The sequence below is a fragment of the Kryptolebias marmoratus genome, linkage group LG14, assembly GCF_001649575.2.
Source record: "Kryptolebias marmoratus isolate JLee-2015 linkage group LG14, ASM164957v2, whole genome shotgun sequence".
Taxonomy (NCBI): domain Eukaryota; kingdom Metazoa; phylum Chordata; class Actinopteri; order Cyprinodontiformes; family Rivulidae; genus Kryptolebias; species Kryptolebias marmoratus.
The window spans coordinates 24,679,528-24,691,948 of NC_051443.1; the positions used below are offsets into that span (position 1 = coordinate 24,679,528).

A 12,421-nucleotide genomic window follows, 5' to 3' on the forward strand; every position below is an offset into this window, starting at 1 on the left:
CGCTCCGCCTCGCCGGCTCGTCGAACCTCCTCGGGTCCTGATCCCGCCCCCACCCGGGGCTGTGGTCGCGGTCCAGCGTGCGCTCGCTGCGGTAGCGGCGGTCCGGGCTGTGGCCGCGATCCAGGGCTCGCTCGCTGCGGTAGCGGCGGTCCGGGCTGTGGTCTTGGTAGCGTCGCTCCGGGCTGTAGTCGCGGTCGAGTCGGTTGTCGCTGCGGTAGCGGCGGTCGGGGCTGGGCTCCCGGTCCAGAGTGCGTCCTCTGCTGCCGTCTCTTTTGTAGTTCCGGTTGGGGTTCAGGTCCCTGTCGGCCATCCTGCCGCGGTCGTAGTCGCGGTCGTAACCGCCGCCTCGCTCTCTCTCCGGGCTGTAGTCCCGCGCCCCGACGCTGCGGCGGTCCGGGTCATAGTTGTAGTCATCGTTGTAGTCGTTGTTGAAGACTCTGTCATCGGGGGACGGCGGGCGGTTCATCAGGTTGACCGGAACCTTCCGGGGTCTTTTAACAATCTGAAAAACCAAGAAATCCAGAATCAGCTCCGTGCGTCGCCTTCCGGGTGACATTTACTCCCCAAACTGAAGCCGCACTCACAATTTTCGCCACTTTTCCGCACTTCCTGAGGGTCTGAACGGCGAAGGAGTGCTGGGCGCCCTCCATGGCGATGGCGTTCACCTGAACGACTCGATCCTTCTCACTGAAACAGACGAGTTCAAACTTCAGAGGCGTTTGTTCCGCAGCGCGGCGAGAAGTTTGAACGAATAAAAGAGAAAAAGGTACGAACAACAGGAGTCCATCGGCGGGGCCTCCCTGCAGGACGTCGGACACCACGATGGACGTCTCGCCCGTCTCCTCGTTCGGGTTGTCCCGCCCTCCAGAGACCGCGATGCCAAAACCCATTTTTGGATCCTGAGGGACAAAAAGACAAAAAAAAAAAAAAAAACTTAAAGAATCTGAAGACGATGCAATAAAGAGACGCTGTGGGAGGAGTAAAGCTGCTGCTGACGCCTCATTACAGTCTCCATGGTAACCACACACCTGTGTCTGTCACTCCCTGACTGCCCGGCTACTGAGAGGCAGACAGAAACGGACTGAAAAGTAAGCCTCAAACCGACAGTCGCCGTGAGCAGCAGGAGGAGAAGAGACGAGCCCGAAGGACGTTTCACCTCCTGTTTAAAGAGGACATTTTCAGCTAAAATATAACAGTCGGGGGGGAGAAAACTCCAAGTCCGACAGCAACGAGAGACACATCGACGGAAAGAGGACGAAAATACCGACGATTTGGGGTATAACTTGAGCTCGTACCAAGAGGAGCTCTGGGAGTAATTCAATTTTTCTGCGAGTTTAATTTAGACGTTTATTCATCATAAATGATCTTGATTTTTTCCTCTGTGAACAAAAATCTGCTTTCTGACGAAGTTAAGGAACCAAAATGGCGCCATTTTGTTCCTTGAGGCGCTCCGAGAGCTGCGGCAACTACTGGTCAGAAAGGTGAAGTGGGCGTGGTTAACGCGGCAATGTTGGGAGCGTGAGCGACGGTCGCTCCGGGCGGAGGCTGGCGTCGTTCTCCTTCCACGAACCGAAAGATCTCCGTCTCTGTAATCGTGTGAAAACGCAGATCAAGCAGATTTCTTTCCGTCGGCGCCGCGCTGCAGGGGGAGGGGCTTCCTGCGGGGGTTTCTCCCATCTCTGTTACGTCAGAGGGAGGAACTTCTCACGGAAAGTAAATCCAGCTTTATTTTAAATATGTCCGCCTTTCGTTTAAGGACATCCGTTGGCCGGATGGAGATCACCCGAGGGCCTCTTCTGGCCCTCGGACCATATGTTGTTTTAAAGGTTTTCGATCAGGAACTCGAACTAACGGTCCCAAACCTTAAACTCAGGACTCGATGTGATAAATTAAAGTCATCATGACGACTCTGTGCAGAAAAATTCTGCTTCTCAGACGGATTTATTTTATTTTATTTTGAAATCCCATTTTTGTTCCTCCATATTTACCTTTTAATGGCCGCGCTGGAACGCTAACTACTCCAGCTCCTCTTACAAACCGTGCAAAATGATTGTTTAATTGCAGCTGAAAAAAAAAAAAAAAAAAAGATAATTTAACGCTCTAATTCTGTCCGAGCTGCAGCGTTCTGACCTCTAAACGCCACGTGTGGACGCATGTTTACGATAAAACGGGTCGGTGAACGTGAGGCCGGAGGAGCCCGACAGCTGGCTGCAGGACGGCCGACGTGCAGAGGTCACCCGCCTGCAGCCGACGACCTTTCTGCTCCAAATCTGCTCCTCTGGCATCGGCGCGCCGCGGCACGGGACAACAAGCTCATCCGCCAGATTACCTAAGCTGCGGCGCTCACACGGGCGCGCACGTGTCCAGACCGCATGCCGGCGCCAGCGAGTCGGAGCGATTGTTTTCACCAAACCGAGTCTCGAACCGCAGCAGACGGCGTTACCGTGTCGCCCGCCAACCAATGGCGCGAGCTCTTGCCTTTAAATTTGTGCCTGTTAGCAAAATATCTCATCAATCGGGCGGATTTTAAAGAGACTTTCAGGAAGCGATCATCCGTAAACGACCAACTGTTGGATTTAATCTAATTCAAGATGGCCGCCAAAGCCAAAAACTGGTCAGTTTCACAGATGGAGCTAAAACGGGCCTTAAATTAATTTATTATTTGTTTTAAATTAAATAATTTTTGTTTTTGAGCCTGTTTTTATGTATTTTAACATTTTAGGTCCATCTGATTATTTTATAACAGCCGTAATTAGAATTTAACAGAATAATAAACAAAGTAAGTCATAATAAAAACAGATTTAAGTCAGCTTATGTCCACTGCTTTTTAAATAAATTTTATTTAAATATTTATTTTTAATATTTTAATTGATAATTCTCTTCTTTAAAAATTTGTCCAAGTTGTGTTTTTAAACACGTTTGTTTAAATTAAGCAACAGTTATAATTTAGGTAAAAGAAACTACGTTTCAGTCAGAAATCTAAAAATTTTTGTTGTTACATAAATTAATTTTACGATTTAAAATCAATTTTTTTTTATTTTATACAACCTGTCACAGATCATCTCTGACGAAAACATTTGTTATTTTAGATTTATTTTAAACACTTTGAAATCCAGTTTTGTTTTAAATGAACTCATCTGCGGCCCGAACCGAGCTCTGCCGCGGCCCGGATGTGGCCCTCGGACCGGCAGTTGAAAAGCCCCGTTTCAGATCTTTAATTTAAACGCTCCTTTTCCTTCAGTTTGAATGTTTTATCGTGCACCTTGTGCAATTACTTTCACATGTTTGCTTTAATTCTTTTTCCTGTTGTTTCTGTGCTCCGTTTTATTTTTTATTTTTTTTTAATTTATCTGCTTCAAGCGCCAAATAAATCATATTTATGCACCAAAACCTGCTTTCTGTGGACTCGACTCAAACAATTTTAAAGGTTGGACATAAATACAGACTGTTAAATGTAAAAAAAAAATAAATAAAATACATGAATGTTCAGTTTTTACCTGAAAAAGGAGCTAAAAGTTCGATTTATTATGAATTAAATTATGATTTTTTAGGCCGTATTTGTCTGAAGACGAGGAAAGATTTGATGGAGGACAGGAAATGACTCAAAGAGCCTCCAGGTGAGCCGATTTGTTGTTGTTTGTGAGTAAATAATGTAAACAAGCGTGGCTCACTCTGTGCAGGGTCACCGTGTACTGCTCCCACACCGTCTCCTCCATGACCGGGTTCTGTGGAGACAAAGACACAAAGATTAACGCCTCACAGATTAATAACGCATTACGTGACGCAACGACAAGTTCGCTCGCCTCCGCCAGCCGGCGTTACGCAACCAGGTGGACCCGAGCCGGACCCGATTTCAACAAACTTTAACCGAACAGACGAGACTCTGACTCCTTCCCATCTAAACTCCTTGCCAAACGAACAGCGACCCGGATCAGAACTTTTAATGAGAAACACAAACAGAACCGCCCAGGTCGGTCCGGTCCAGCCGGGTCCGGCCGGGTCCGATCAGACTCACGAGTCCCTGCAGGATGCGGATGGTCTTGACGGCGTGGGCCCATTTCCTGTGCAGGCTGAGGACGGTCTTCATGGTGGCAGCATCTAACCTCGTCTCTCCGCGCTCACCGCCGGCGCTGCTCTGACGGGCTGATGTGCGCCGCAGCCTCCTCCATGACCGCAGCTGCGCCGGCAGCAGCGGCAGCGGTGGTGGCGGCGGCGGTGGCGGCGGCTGCAGCTCTCCCCCTGCATCTGCCCGCCTAACTGCCTTTGACGTAAGAGGGATTCTGCTGGCCTACATTCGGCACAAATCCCACCGTCTGCACAGAGCACCGCCGCGCCGGCGCCGAGCGGGTTCCCCTCAAACTTTCAGAGCCGAGGAAACCGGAACGGGGAACGGAGCGCTAATTTTAGACGCTGCGGCGGCGGTTTGGGCTCGGGGGCGACCCGCCGTAACCCAGTTTCTACGATCTTTAGACCGACATCAGAACCAGACGGCAGGAAGCCCACAGGGCGGAATGAGAGCCGAGCAAGGAATGCATATCGCCCGCCCGTCAGCGCTCAGAGTACGTTAGGAATGACTCTCAGCTACCACCACGCCAGGTCAAACCCACTGGGTTACAACCATCTTTGTGTTGGCTGCGGCGGCCATCTTGAACCAGGGCGACCCCAAATATTTAAATCAGCTGTAGACGTTCATCCTGTGGTCGCTTCCTGAGAGTTTCGCTAAAATCAGTTCAGTGGTTCGAGAGATATTTTGCTAACAGGCAGAGTTATCTGCAAAGATTTTACGCCTCCATCAGCTGGAGCTCTCAGCTACTGCCCCAGTCTTTCAGCTAGCATTTAGCTGCCCTAGTCTTTCAGCTAGCATTTAGCTGCCCTAGTCTTTCAGCTAGCATTTAGCTGCCCTAGTCTTTCAGCTAGCATTTAGCTGCCCTAATCTTTTAGCTAGCATTTAGCTGCCTTTGGCATTAAAAATCCAGATAAATCTCATATTTCCGACGCAGGATTGTGAACTTAAACGCATCATCGTCATCGTTGCATCTCGAGGCGAAGAACTAAAACAAACAGACGACACGTCGCAACAACTTTACACAAAATAAATAAATAAAAATAAAGAAATGCATCAATTTTCCAACAATTCTGCTCGTTTTTAAAGAGGCGATTTAAGGTGAAACATTAAATCGAGCAGAAACTCGTCTGCAGCTCAGAGATTCTCCACATCGTGAAACAAAAACAGGAAACTGAGGAACACACTTAAAGAAAACAACCTTAACTGCATCTTAAGCTCCCGAATCACAAAAGTATAAAACAATTAAACAACTTTCACATCACCTACATGTCTGACATGTTCTGACAATACATTACAACCTTAAAAACATATTAAAAAAAATTTTTAAACTGAAATATGTAATAAAATTCAGGATTATCACTCAGATTACATCATTTTTACCTCAACAAAATGCAAACCTTTTCCATTTTAAACCTAAAAAACAGAATTTTTACAAAATCTAACCCTCCTCCCTTTATCCTGGGGTTAAATAAATTACTTTATGGTTATTTAATTTAAATTAAAACCAATTTAAACTCATATTTTAGCTAGAAGCAGATAAAAGTTGTGCAAGTCTGCCCTCTACTGGACACACGCCTGTAGTACATCTCATAAGTTTAAAAGTTTAAAAAAAGTATATTATTAAATAAATAAACTAATAAAATCGAAACTATAGCCTTTGTTTAAACAGAGGACACAATTTGAGACTAACTGTTCTCAATAAAAAGTGATTTATGGGTAAATATATAAGGAAAAATGACTTTTTAGGCACTAAAAGTCAGAAAATTTAGCTTAATAAGGGTGTAATAAATAAACAAAACGGACTATTTTTATAAAAGGGGTTAAAATTAATTTAAAAGACCATATTTTTCCTATTTTAAGGTGTTTTATTACAAATAAATTCGTGATAAATCAGGTGGGTGGGGGTGGCAGCAGGTGCAACAGGCGCCACGGAAATCTCCACAAATTCTGCCCTAAAATGTTAAAAACATAAAAATCATTTCAGCCCACAGGAAACACACCGAACCTCCAGGTGTGCCCCGTCGTCCCGAACCGGTTCGCCGGTACTTACGGTTAAGAACCGGGTCGGATATCTGCTCAGGGACAGCAGGCCCCCTCCGTTCACGGGCATCACGCACTTTGAACCGTCCCGGACTGGTACCGGGCTCCAGGGCGGACCGGGACCGGTTCCGACGCGTCCGTTAAAGCTCGAACGGGAGGGTAATTAGTCCGGAGTTTAGAAAATAAAAATAAAAACACTAACCCCGAGGTCCCGGGTTCACTTTTAAAGCCGAGTTCTGCTCCTTAAAAAACACATCCGGGGGGGAAAAGTAGCGCCGCGAGCTCCTAGCTTCTTCCAGACTGTACCAAACCGCAAACAAACGGTGGGGGGAGGGGCAGTTACAGGACCCGCGAAAAATATAAACCTTAAAACAGCACCGCTTTATAATCTAATCCGAAACTAATCTATTATAACACTGACTCCATTTATACCGTTTACAGTAAAGTAAATAACAAAGTAGAAATATTTACAAAGCCTGGTTAGAATTCAGCACCCCCGGGCGAAATGGACCCGTCCAGAATTCCCATTGATTTTTTGGAGCTGCCCGCTGAGAGGCTCATCCCGAACAAAAACACGACTCGGAAAAACAACCACCACGCTTTTTAAAAATGTTGTTAAAGCATTTTAAGTATATATGTCACGGCCGAAATAAAAGTTTTAAAAGGATAAACAGGAATAGAAGCTTTAAAAAGTAATTATCCAGAAGATCAGCCCGTCCAGAAACGTAATCTATATAAATTTCACACAAATCCATGAAAAGTTTCATTATTGGATGTTTTTAACCACATATTACAGATTTTAACTATTTATAAACAACACACATGTGTAAGGTGTTTATAAAATAAACAGACCAGCTTGTAGACTGATTTACACATGATAAACATGTTCCTGTTTGTTATATTTTCGTATATTTTTATATTTATCTGCTTCCAGACTTTGAGCTTTGAGCCGTCCTTTAAAACATTCGGCTCATTCTGCTGACTTCAGGTTCTTAAATCTTAAATACTTTTTAAAATATTTAATTTTATTTAACTATACTTAAACTATACAATAAATGATTTGCAATTCCGTCTAAAACATTCGTTTTTGCAGACTAGCTCCATTTTTGGCTTCCATTACTTTTAGCTCCTAGTGACCGTTCGGCTCCTTTTAGCTCCTAGTGACCGTTCTGCTACTTGTAGCTGATAGCGACCGTTCTGCTCGTTTTAGCGCCTAGTGACTGTTCTGCTACTTGTAGCTTATAACGACCGTTCGGCTCCTTTTAGCTCCTAGCGACTGTTCTGCTCCTTTTAGCTCCTAGCGACCGTTCGGCTCCTTTTAGCTCCTAGCGACCATTCTGCTTCCTTTTAGCTCCTAGCGACCGTTTGTCTCCTTTTAGCTCCTAGCAACCATTGGCTACTTGTAGCTTTTAGCAAACATTCGGCTCCTTTTAGCTCCTAGCGACCGTTTTGCTCCTTGTAGCTTGTAGAACTATCATCTTCCTGTTTGCGTTACAGAAACAATGTTAAAGTTGTTCACTTATAAAAACAGCTAAAATGCTGAAAGTAGGAAAGTCTGTTCCGGCTGATGTTGAAGATTTAAAAACCCTCCAACCCGGCAGGAGCTTCGTTGTCTCCTGAACACTTTCAGCTCCTCCGCAGCCGAGCTGAGTGACTAATATCCAGTTACAGTAAGAATGGGGTAAAATCAGCACATTCCAGACCAAACAATCACCATCGGGCCTTAAAACGGGCCACCCGGCATTCCTGACCTGAATCATGTGTGAGACCGAGTCACCGGAACAATGAAGCTTTCAGGAAGTCCCCGGGGTTAATCATCGCCGCGGTGGAAGGAGGGGTCGCCGCCGCGCCGAAAGGAGGAGAGAAGCCCGAGAAACGCAGAGTCACCGCTGAGGTTTTAGATTAACAACTTTATGTTCGGATCGTCCACCGAGCCGTCACTCCAAACCCACAACCATCCTGCCCCACGGGCGATCAACCACAGCAGCAGGGCGTCCACCTGGATGTGTACTCGGTCCTGCTGCTGAGTCAGCGTTCACAGGTTTTCTGTTTTTTCCTAAACTCTTTCTGCAGACTTTCTGCTATTTTAGCCGTTCGTACATCAAAACGTTCGGCTCATTCATACTTTTCAAAATATTTATCTTTTTTTTTTTAAATATTTCCCCCCCAATTTTCCCCCATAAAAATACATATCTCTTCAGGTCCTTCAGACATCGTTCTTTGAAATCTGCTTCAGAAAACTGACACTAAATTAAGCTACTTTTACTTTGTAGCTAGCCTTTTAGCTACCATTGTACTACTTTATGCTACTCTAGCTGTTGCGTAGTATTCTGCTACTTTAACCTAGCCTTTTGCTACCTTTGGCTTTTAGCTAGCCTTTTGCTACCTTTGGATTTTTAGCTAGTTTTATGCCACCTTTGGATTAAAGCTAGCCTTTTGCTACCTTTGACTTTTGGCTAGCCTTTTGCTATCTTTGGCTTTTGGCTAGCCTTTTGCTACCTTTGGTTTTTGGCTAGCCTTTTGCTACCTTTGGATTTAAGCTAACCTTTTGCTACGTTTGGATTTAAGCTAACCTTTTGCTACGTTTGGATTTAAGCTATCCTTTTGCTACCTTTGGCTAGCCTTTTGCTACCTTTGGCTTTAAGCTAGCCTTTTGCTACCTTTGGCTTTAAGCTAACCTTTTGCTACCTTTGGCTTTTAGCAGGCACTTTACTACTCTTGGTCTAAGTTCTTCTACTTTTAGCTACCATTATACTACTTGTAGCTGTAAGCTAGGCTGCTTTTAATTTCTAACTAGCCTTTTGCTTTCATTAGCTACACTTTTGCTAATTTTTAAGTGTTACCTAAAGGTCTGCTTCTTTTAGCTTTGACAGCTCTGTTTCGGCTTTCATTCAGCTCTCAGATTCTGAATTTTTATGTTTGAAACTGATTCTTGTTGCCTCAATAAAATCAGATAAATCTCATGTTTCCGGTGCAGGATTGTGTACCTAAACGCATCACCTGTGCTGTCAGTCACTAAACGAATCAGAACTTAAAGGGTTAAAAGTTTCAGCATCTATCGGCTGTTTTGGTCCCATTATTCCTCTTGAGTAACAGATTTAAACTGTTTACTCCAGCTGATTAATCTGAAGCATTCAGACCCGGTTCAGGTCACAGAAAACCTGCTGACGTTGCGTTTGCCGCCGCCGGATCCCTCAGGACCCGTCAGAACCGGGTTCTACAGGAACGTGCAGAGACTGATGGTCACTGATCGCAATCACATTAACGCCACTACCCCCCGCCTCAAGCAGCAGCTCTCTCATCTTCAGCTAATTTCATTAATCTGAGAAAATATTTTACTTACACTCATGTTTTCAGGACTGCTAGCTTAGCCGTTAGCTTTAGCTCGGTCCTCACTCTTCCTGCCTCAGATACATTTCTCCTGATCAGCTGTTCCTTTCCCTTGTTTAAAGGGATAGTTTTTTTTAAAGCAGGGTTGTGTGGAGTAGCTCTGAGCAGAAAGTATCTTACCGGCAGTAGACAGCTGTCAGAGTGACTTCTGTTTGAAGAATCGGGGAGAAATTCGAGCTAACAGCTACTCACTGTAAATCTAAAGGCAACGTTTAGATGAGATGTTACTCCTGGGGACTAGTTGACAAATGAATTGGGAGAAAAATATGCAAGTTTTTTATTTGAAATGTCATGATTGCAGAAACTAGCAGTGAAGTTTGTGCTAAAAATTGCAAACATCGACAACAACAGCTCTAAAATGAAGAGTTCAAGACAGGATCCAGGCGCTGGTGGCAACTTTACTTTTTTTTATCTTTATTATCTTAATATTTTAAGATGTTTGGAAACAGGGTGAGGCTGTGCGACTCTGGAGGCAATTTGAAAACTTTTGTAAACATTTTAAAGAGTCCTTTGCGAATGACATTTACAATTTGTTGCCAACAGTCACAGAACAGAGATACCACCTTAGCAGCTACCTAAAGAAAAGCTAACAGCTACATAATGTTAAGCAAACAGCTACATAAGTGTTAGGCCAACAGCTACATAAGTGCTATGCTAACAGCTACATAAGTGTTATGCTAACAGCTACATAAACTAAAGCTAACAGCTACATAGAGATAAGCTAACAGGTACATAAGTGTTAAGCTAACATCTATTTTATCCATTTTAGCTTTGATTTTGCTAATATTAGCTTTTAGAAATCGTTTTGGTCTACTAAGCTTTTAGCTAGTGTTTTGCTAAATGCAATTTTACCTTTTTTTCTTATTTTTTCCTGTTAGCAAAGATTTCATTAATTCTAGCTTCTCTTTTCCTTATTTAAACTTCATCAGTTCAGTAAAGTCGGTCAGATTTTCTCTGCGTCTGCAGCTCCTGGTTTGGGTTCAGACGTGTGAAACCCGTGAGTCCCGGTGGATCAGCGAGCGAAGTTCACACGCAACAAAAAACTGAAGTGACGAGTCGTAAAAACGACAAACAAGCCGTTCGCTTGAAACGCCAGGAAGGGTTCGAGTTTCAGTCAGTTCCGTCTCCTCCTCGAGAATTTCTCACCCATTCTTCAAATTGAGATCGCCCTGACTGCAGTTCGGACACCAACCGCAGAAATGAGCCGCGGAAAACGCCGCCCACTTGATGCTCAGCAGGCGGAAGGCTGACCCAGATGTTTAATTTTAGAACGTTCGCCCATTCCCCTCCCCTCCGAGAGACACGGGCATCAATATTTAACGCCGCCGAGGCGCCGTCATACCATCATGATGGCCGAGAAGCTCCTTGACGAGAGGCGGCGAATGTACAAGTACTGGGTTTCCCTGGACCAGCAGAACTTGCGGCCGGACTTGAGCAGGTCGGTACTGGTCTGGTCGGCGCAAACCTGGTCCCTGTGCACAGAAGGAAAGCACACCATGATCCTCACGGACGGCTGGTTCTACAGAAAGCGTGGGGCGAAACGCCGATGAGTCATTTCACCGAAGCCGTGTGACTTCTTGTGTCGGGGTTTGAGTCACAGGATTTCTGAAGCCGACTCGAACCTTTTCCTCAATATGTGACCCGTGCTGCAAAACGAGTCGGAATGGGCTCAGGCTGTAGAACAAAAACAACGCCAAAACACGGATCTTTCCCGTAATTCAGATTTGCGTAAAAACGATCCCGGCAACAATCCTCCAGATCCACCTTTAGGTTGAAGGTTTTACATCATCAGGAATAAGCCTTTTATTTTCCCCTGCCAGGAAATCCCTTCGTATAATTGGTTAGATCATTTTAGATCAACAAAAAACCTCTCGTGAATTAAACCAGCTCGTTCCCAGGTGATAAAAATCACCAAATTTCAACAAACTACGAGTCATTTTCAAGCTTGTGAGACGAAGAATTTTAAAATAAAATAAAATAAAATAAAAACTCGTTATTGAAGAATCGCGGCTCATTTCGCAGCTCAGGTCGCATCGAGTCTGGCAACCCGCGAGACCAGATTAACGAGAAATCACAACAAAAAAAAAAGACAAAAAAAACTTAAAATTTAATCATCTAAAAAGAGATTAAGTTTTGAAATCTGCCTGATTCAAGATGGCCGCCCCAGCAAACCCGGCAGCGGCTCAACTCGGCCGTTTTTACAGATTCTGAGCCGAAACTCCAACAGATTTTTTTCGCTGTTAGTGACGCTAACTTCGCCGCGCGCGTTAATGAAGAGAAACTTGATTTTAACGATTTAAATCTGGTTTTAAAACTTGTTTTTTTTTTTTTGTTTGTTTTAATGCTCGAGCAGAAGATCATGAGCTCCGCCGTTCCGGTTTTATTCGCCGTTTCGTTGCTTTGACTGCGTTTTCCGCCCAGCCGAGGCTGCAGAAACGAATAAAAACGATTAAGACTCTGTTATGAGATTAACTGACGGCTGAAAATCATTTTGACGGATTGATTATTTCAGATTTCTCGAGAGGAGCTTTGATAATTAAGGAACACCTGTTTGGTGACGTCATCAGCATCACGTCGTGAGAAAAACAAATCCAGAACATTTTATAGCAGTCAAACTTCTGCAGAGACTTTAAACTCATTTCTTAACAGAAATTAGTGCTGGGCGATATAACGATGCATATCGTGGGACGATAGAAAAGTGTCCATCGTGATATATTTTCTTCTGTCGTTTCTATCATAATTGTATCAATGATTCATGTAAATATTTCATAACGTAGGCAACGACGAATGTATTAGTGTTGTCACTTTGCATACATTCAGTTTATATAAGTGATAAATAATAAGAAAAAAATAACTATTTTGCGAAGAACCTCCGTTTTGCGACATGCTTTACGGCAGCGGCTTTCTGTGCGGCGCCGTGTTTTC

At 44.3% G+C, this 12,421-nt stretch overlaps 1 protein-coding gene across 5 annotated transcripts in view; it reads right to left on the reverse strand.

Moving 5' to 3' along the window:
- The window catches only part of tjp2a (tight junction protein 2a (zona occludens 2)), a 33,001-nt gene that overhangs the window by 12,768 nt on the left and 7,812 nt on the right, over nucleotides 1-12,421 (reverse strand). Inside the window, exons 2-6 of one of the 5 annotated variants that reach the window (XM_037979350.1) lie at nucleotides 10,839-10,968; nucleotides 3,672-3,725; nucleotides 775-899; nucleotides 585-687; nucleotides 9-502 (exon numbers count right to left, since the gene is read on the reverse strand). In XM_037979350.1, the coding sequence (XP_037835278.1) occupies nucleotides 9-502; nucleotides 585-687; nucleotides 775-899; nucleotides 3,672-3,725; nucleotides 10,839-10,844 (782 nt within the window). In that variant the 5' untranslated portion in view covers nucleotides 10,845-10,968. Of the gene's footprint in view, nucleotides 1-8; nucleotides 503-584; nucleotides 688-774; nucleotides 900-3,671; nucleotides 3,726-6,116; nucleotides 6,398-10,838; nucleotides 10,969-12,421 lie in introns of those variants that run through there. The other 4 variants (XM_037979352.1, XM_025009758.2, XM_037979349.1 and 1 more) reach the window with 4 other exon arrangements.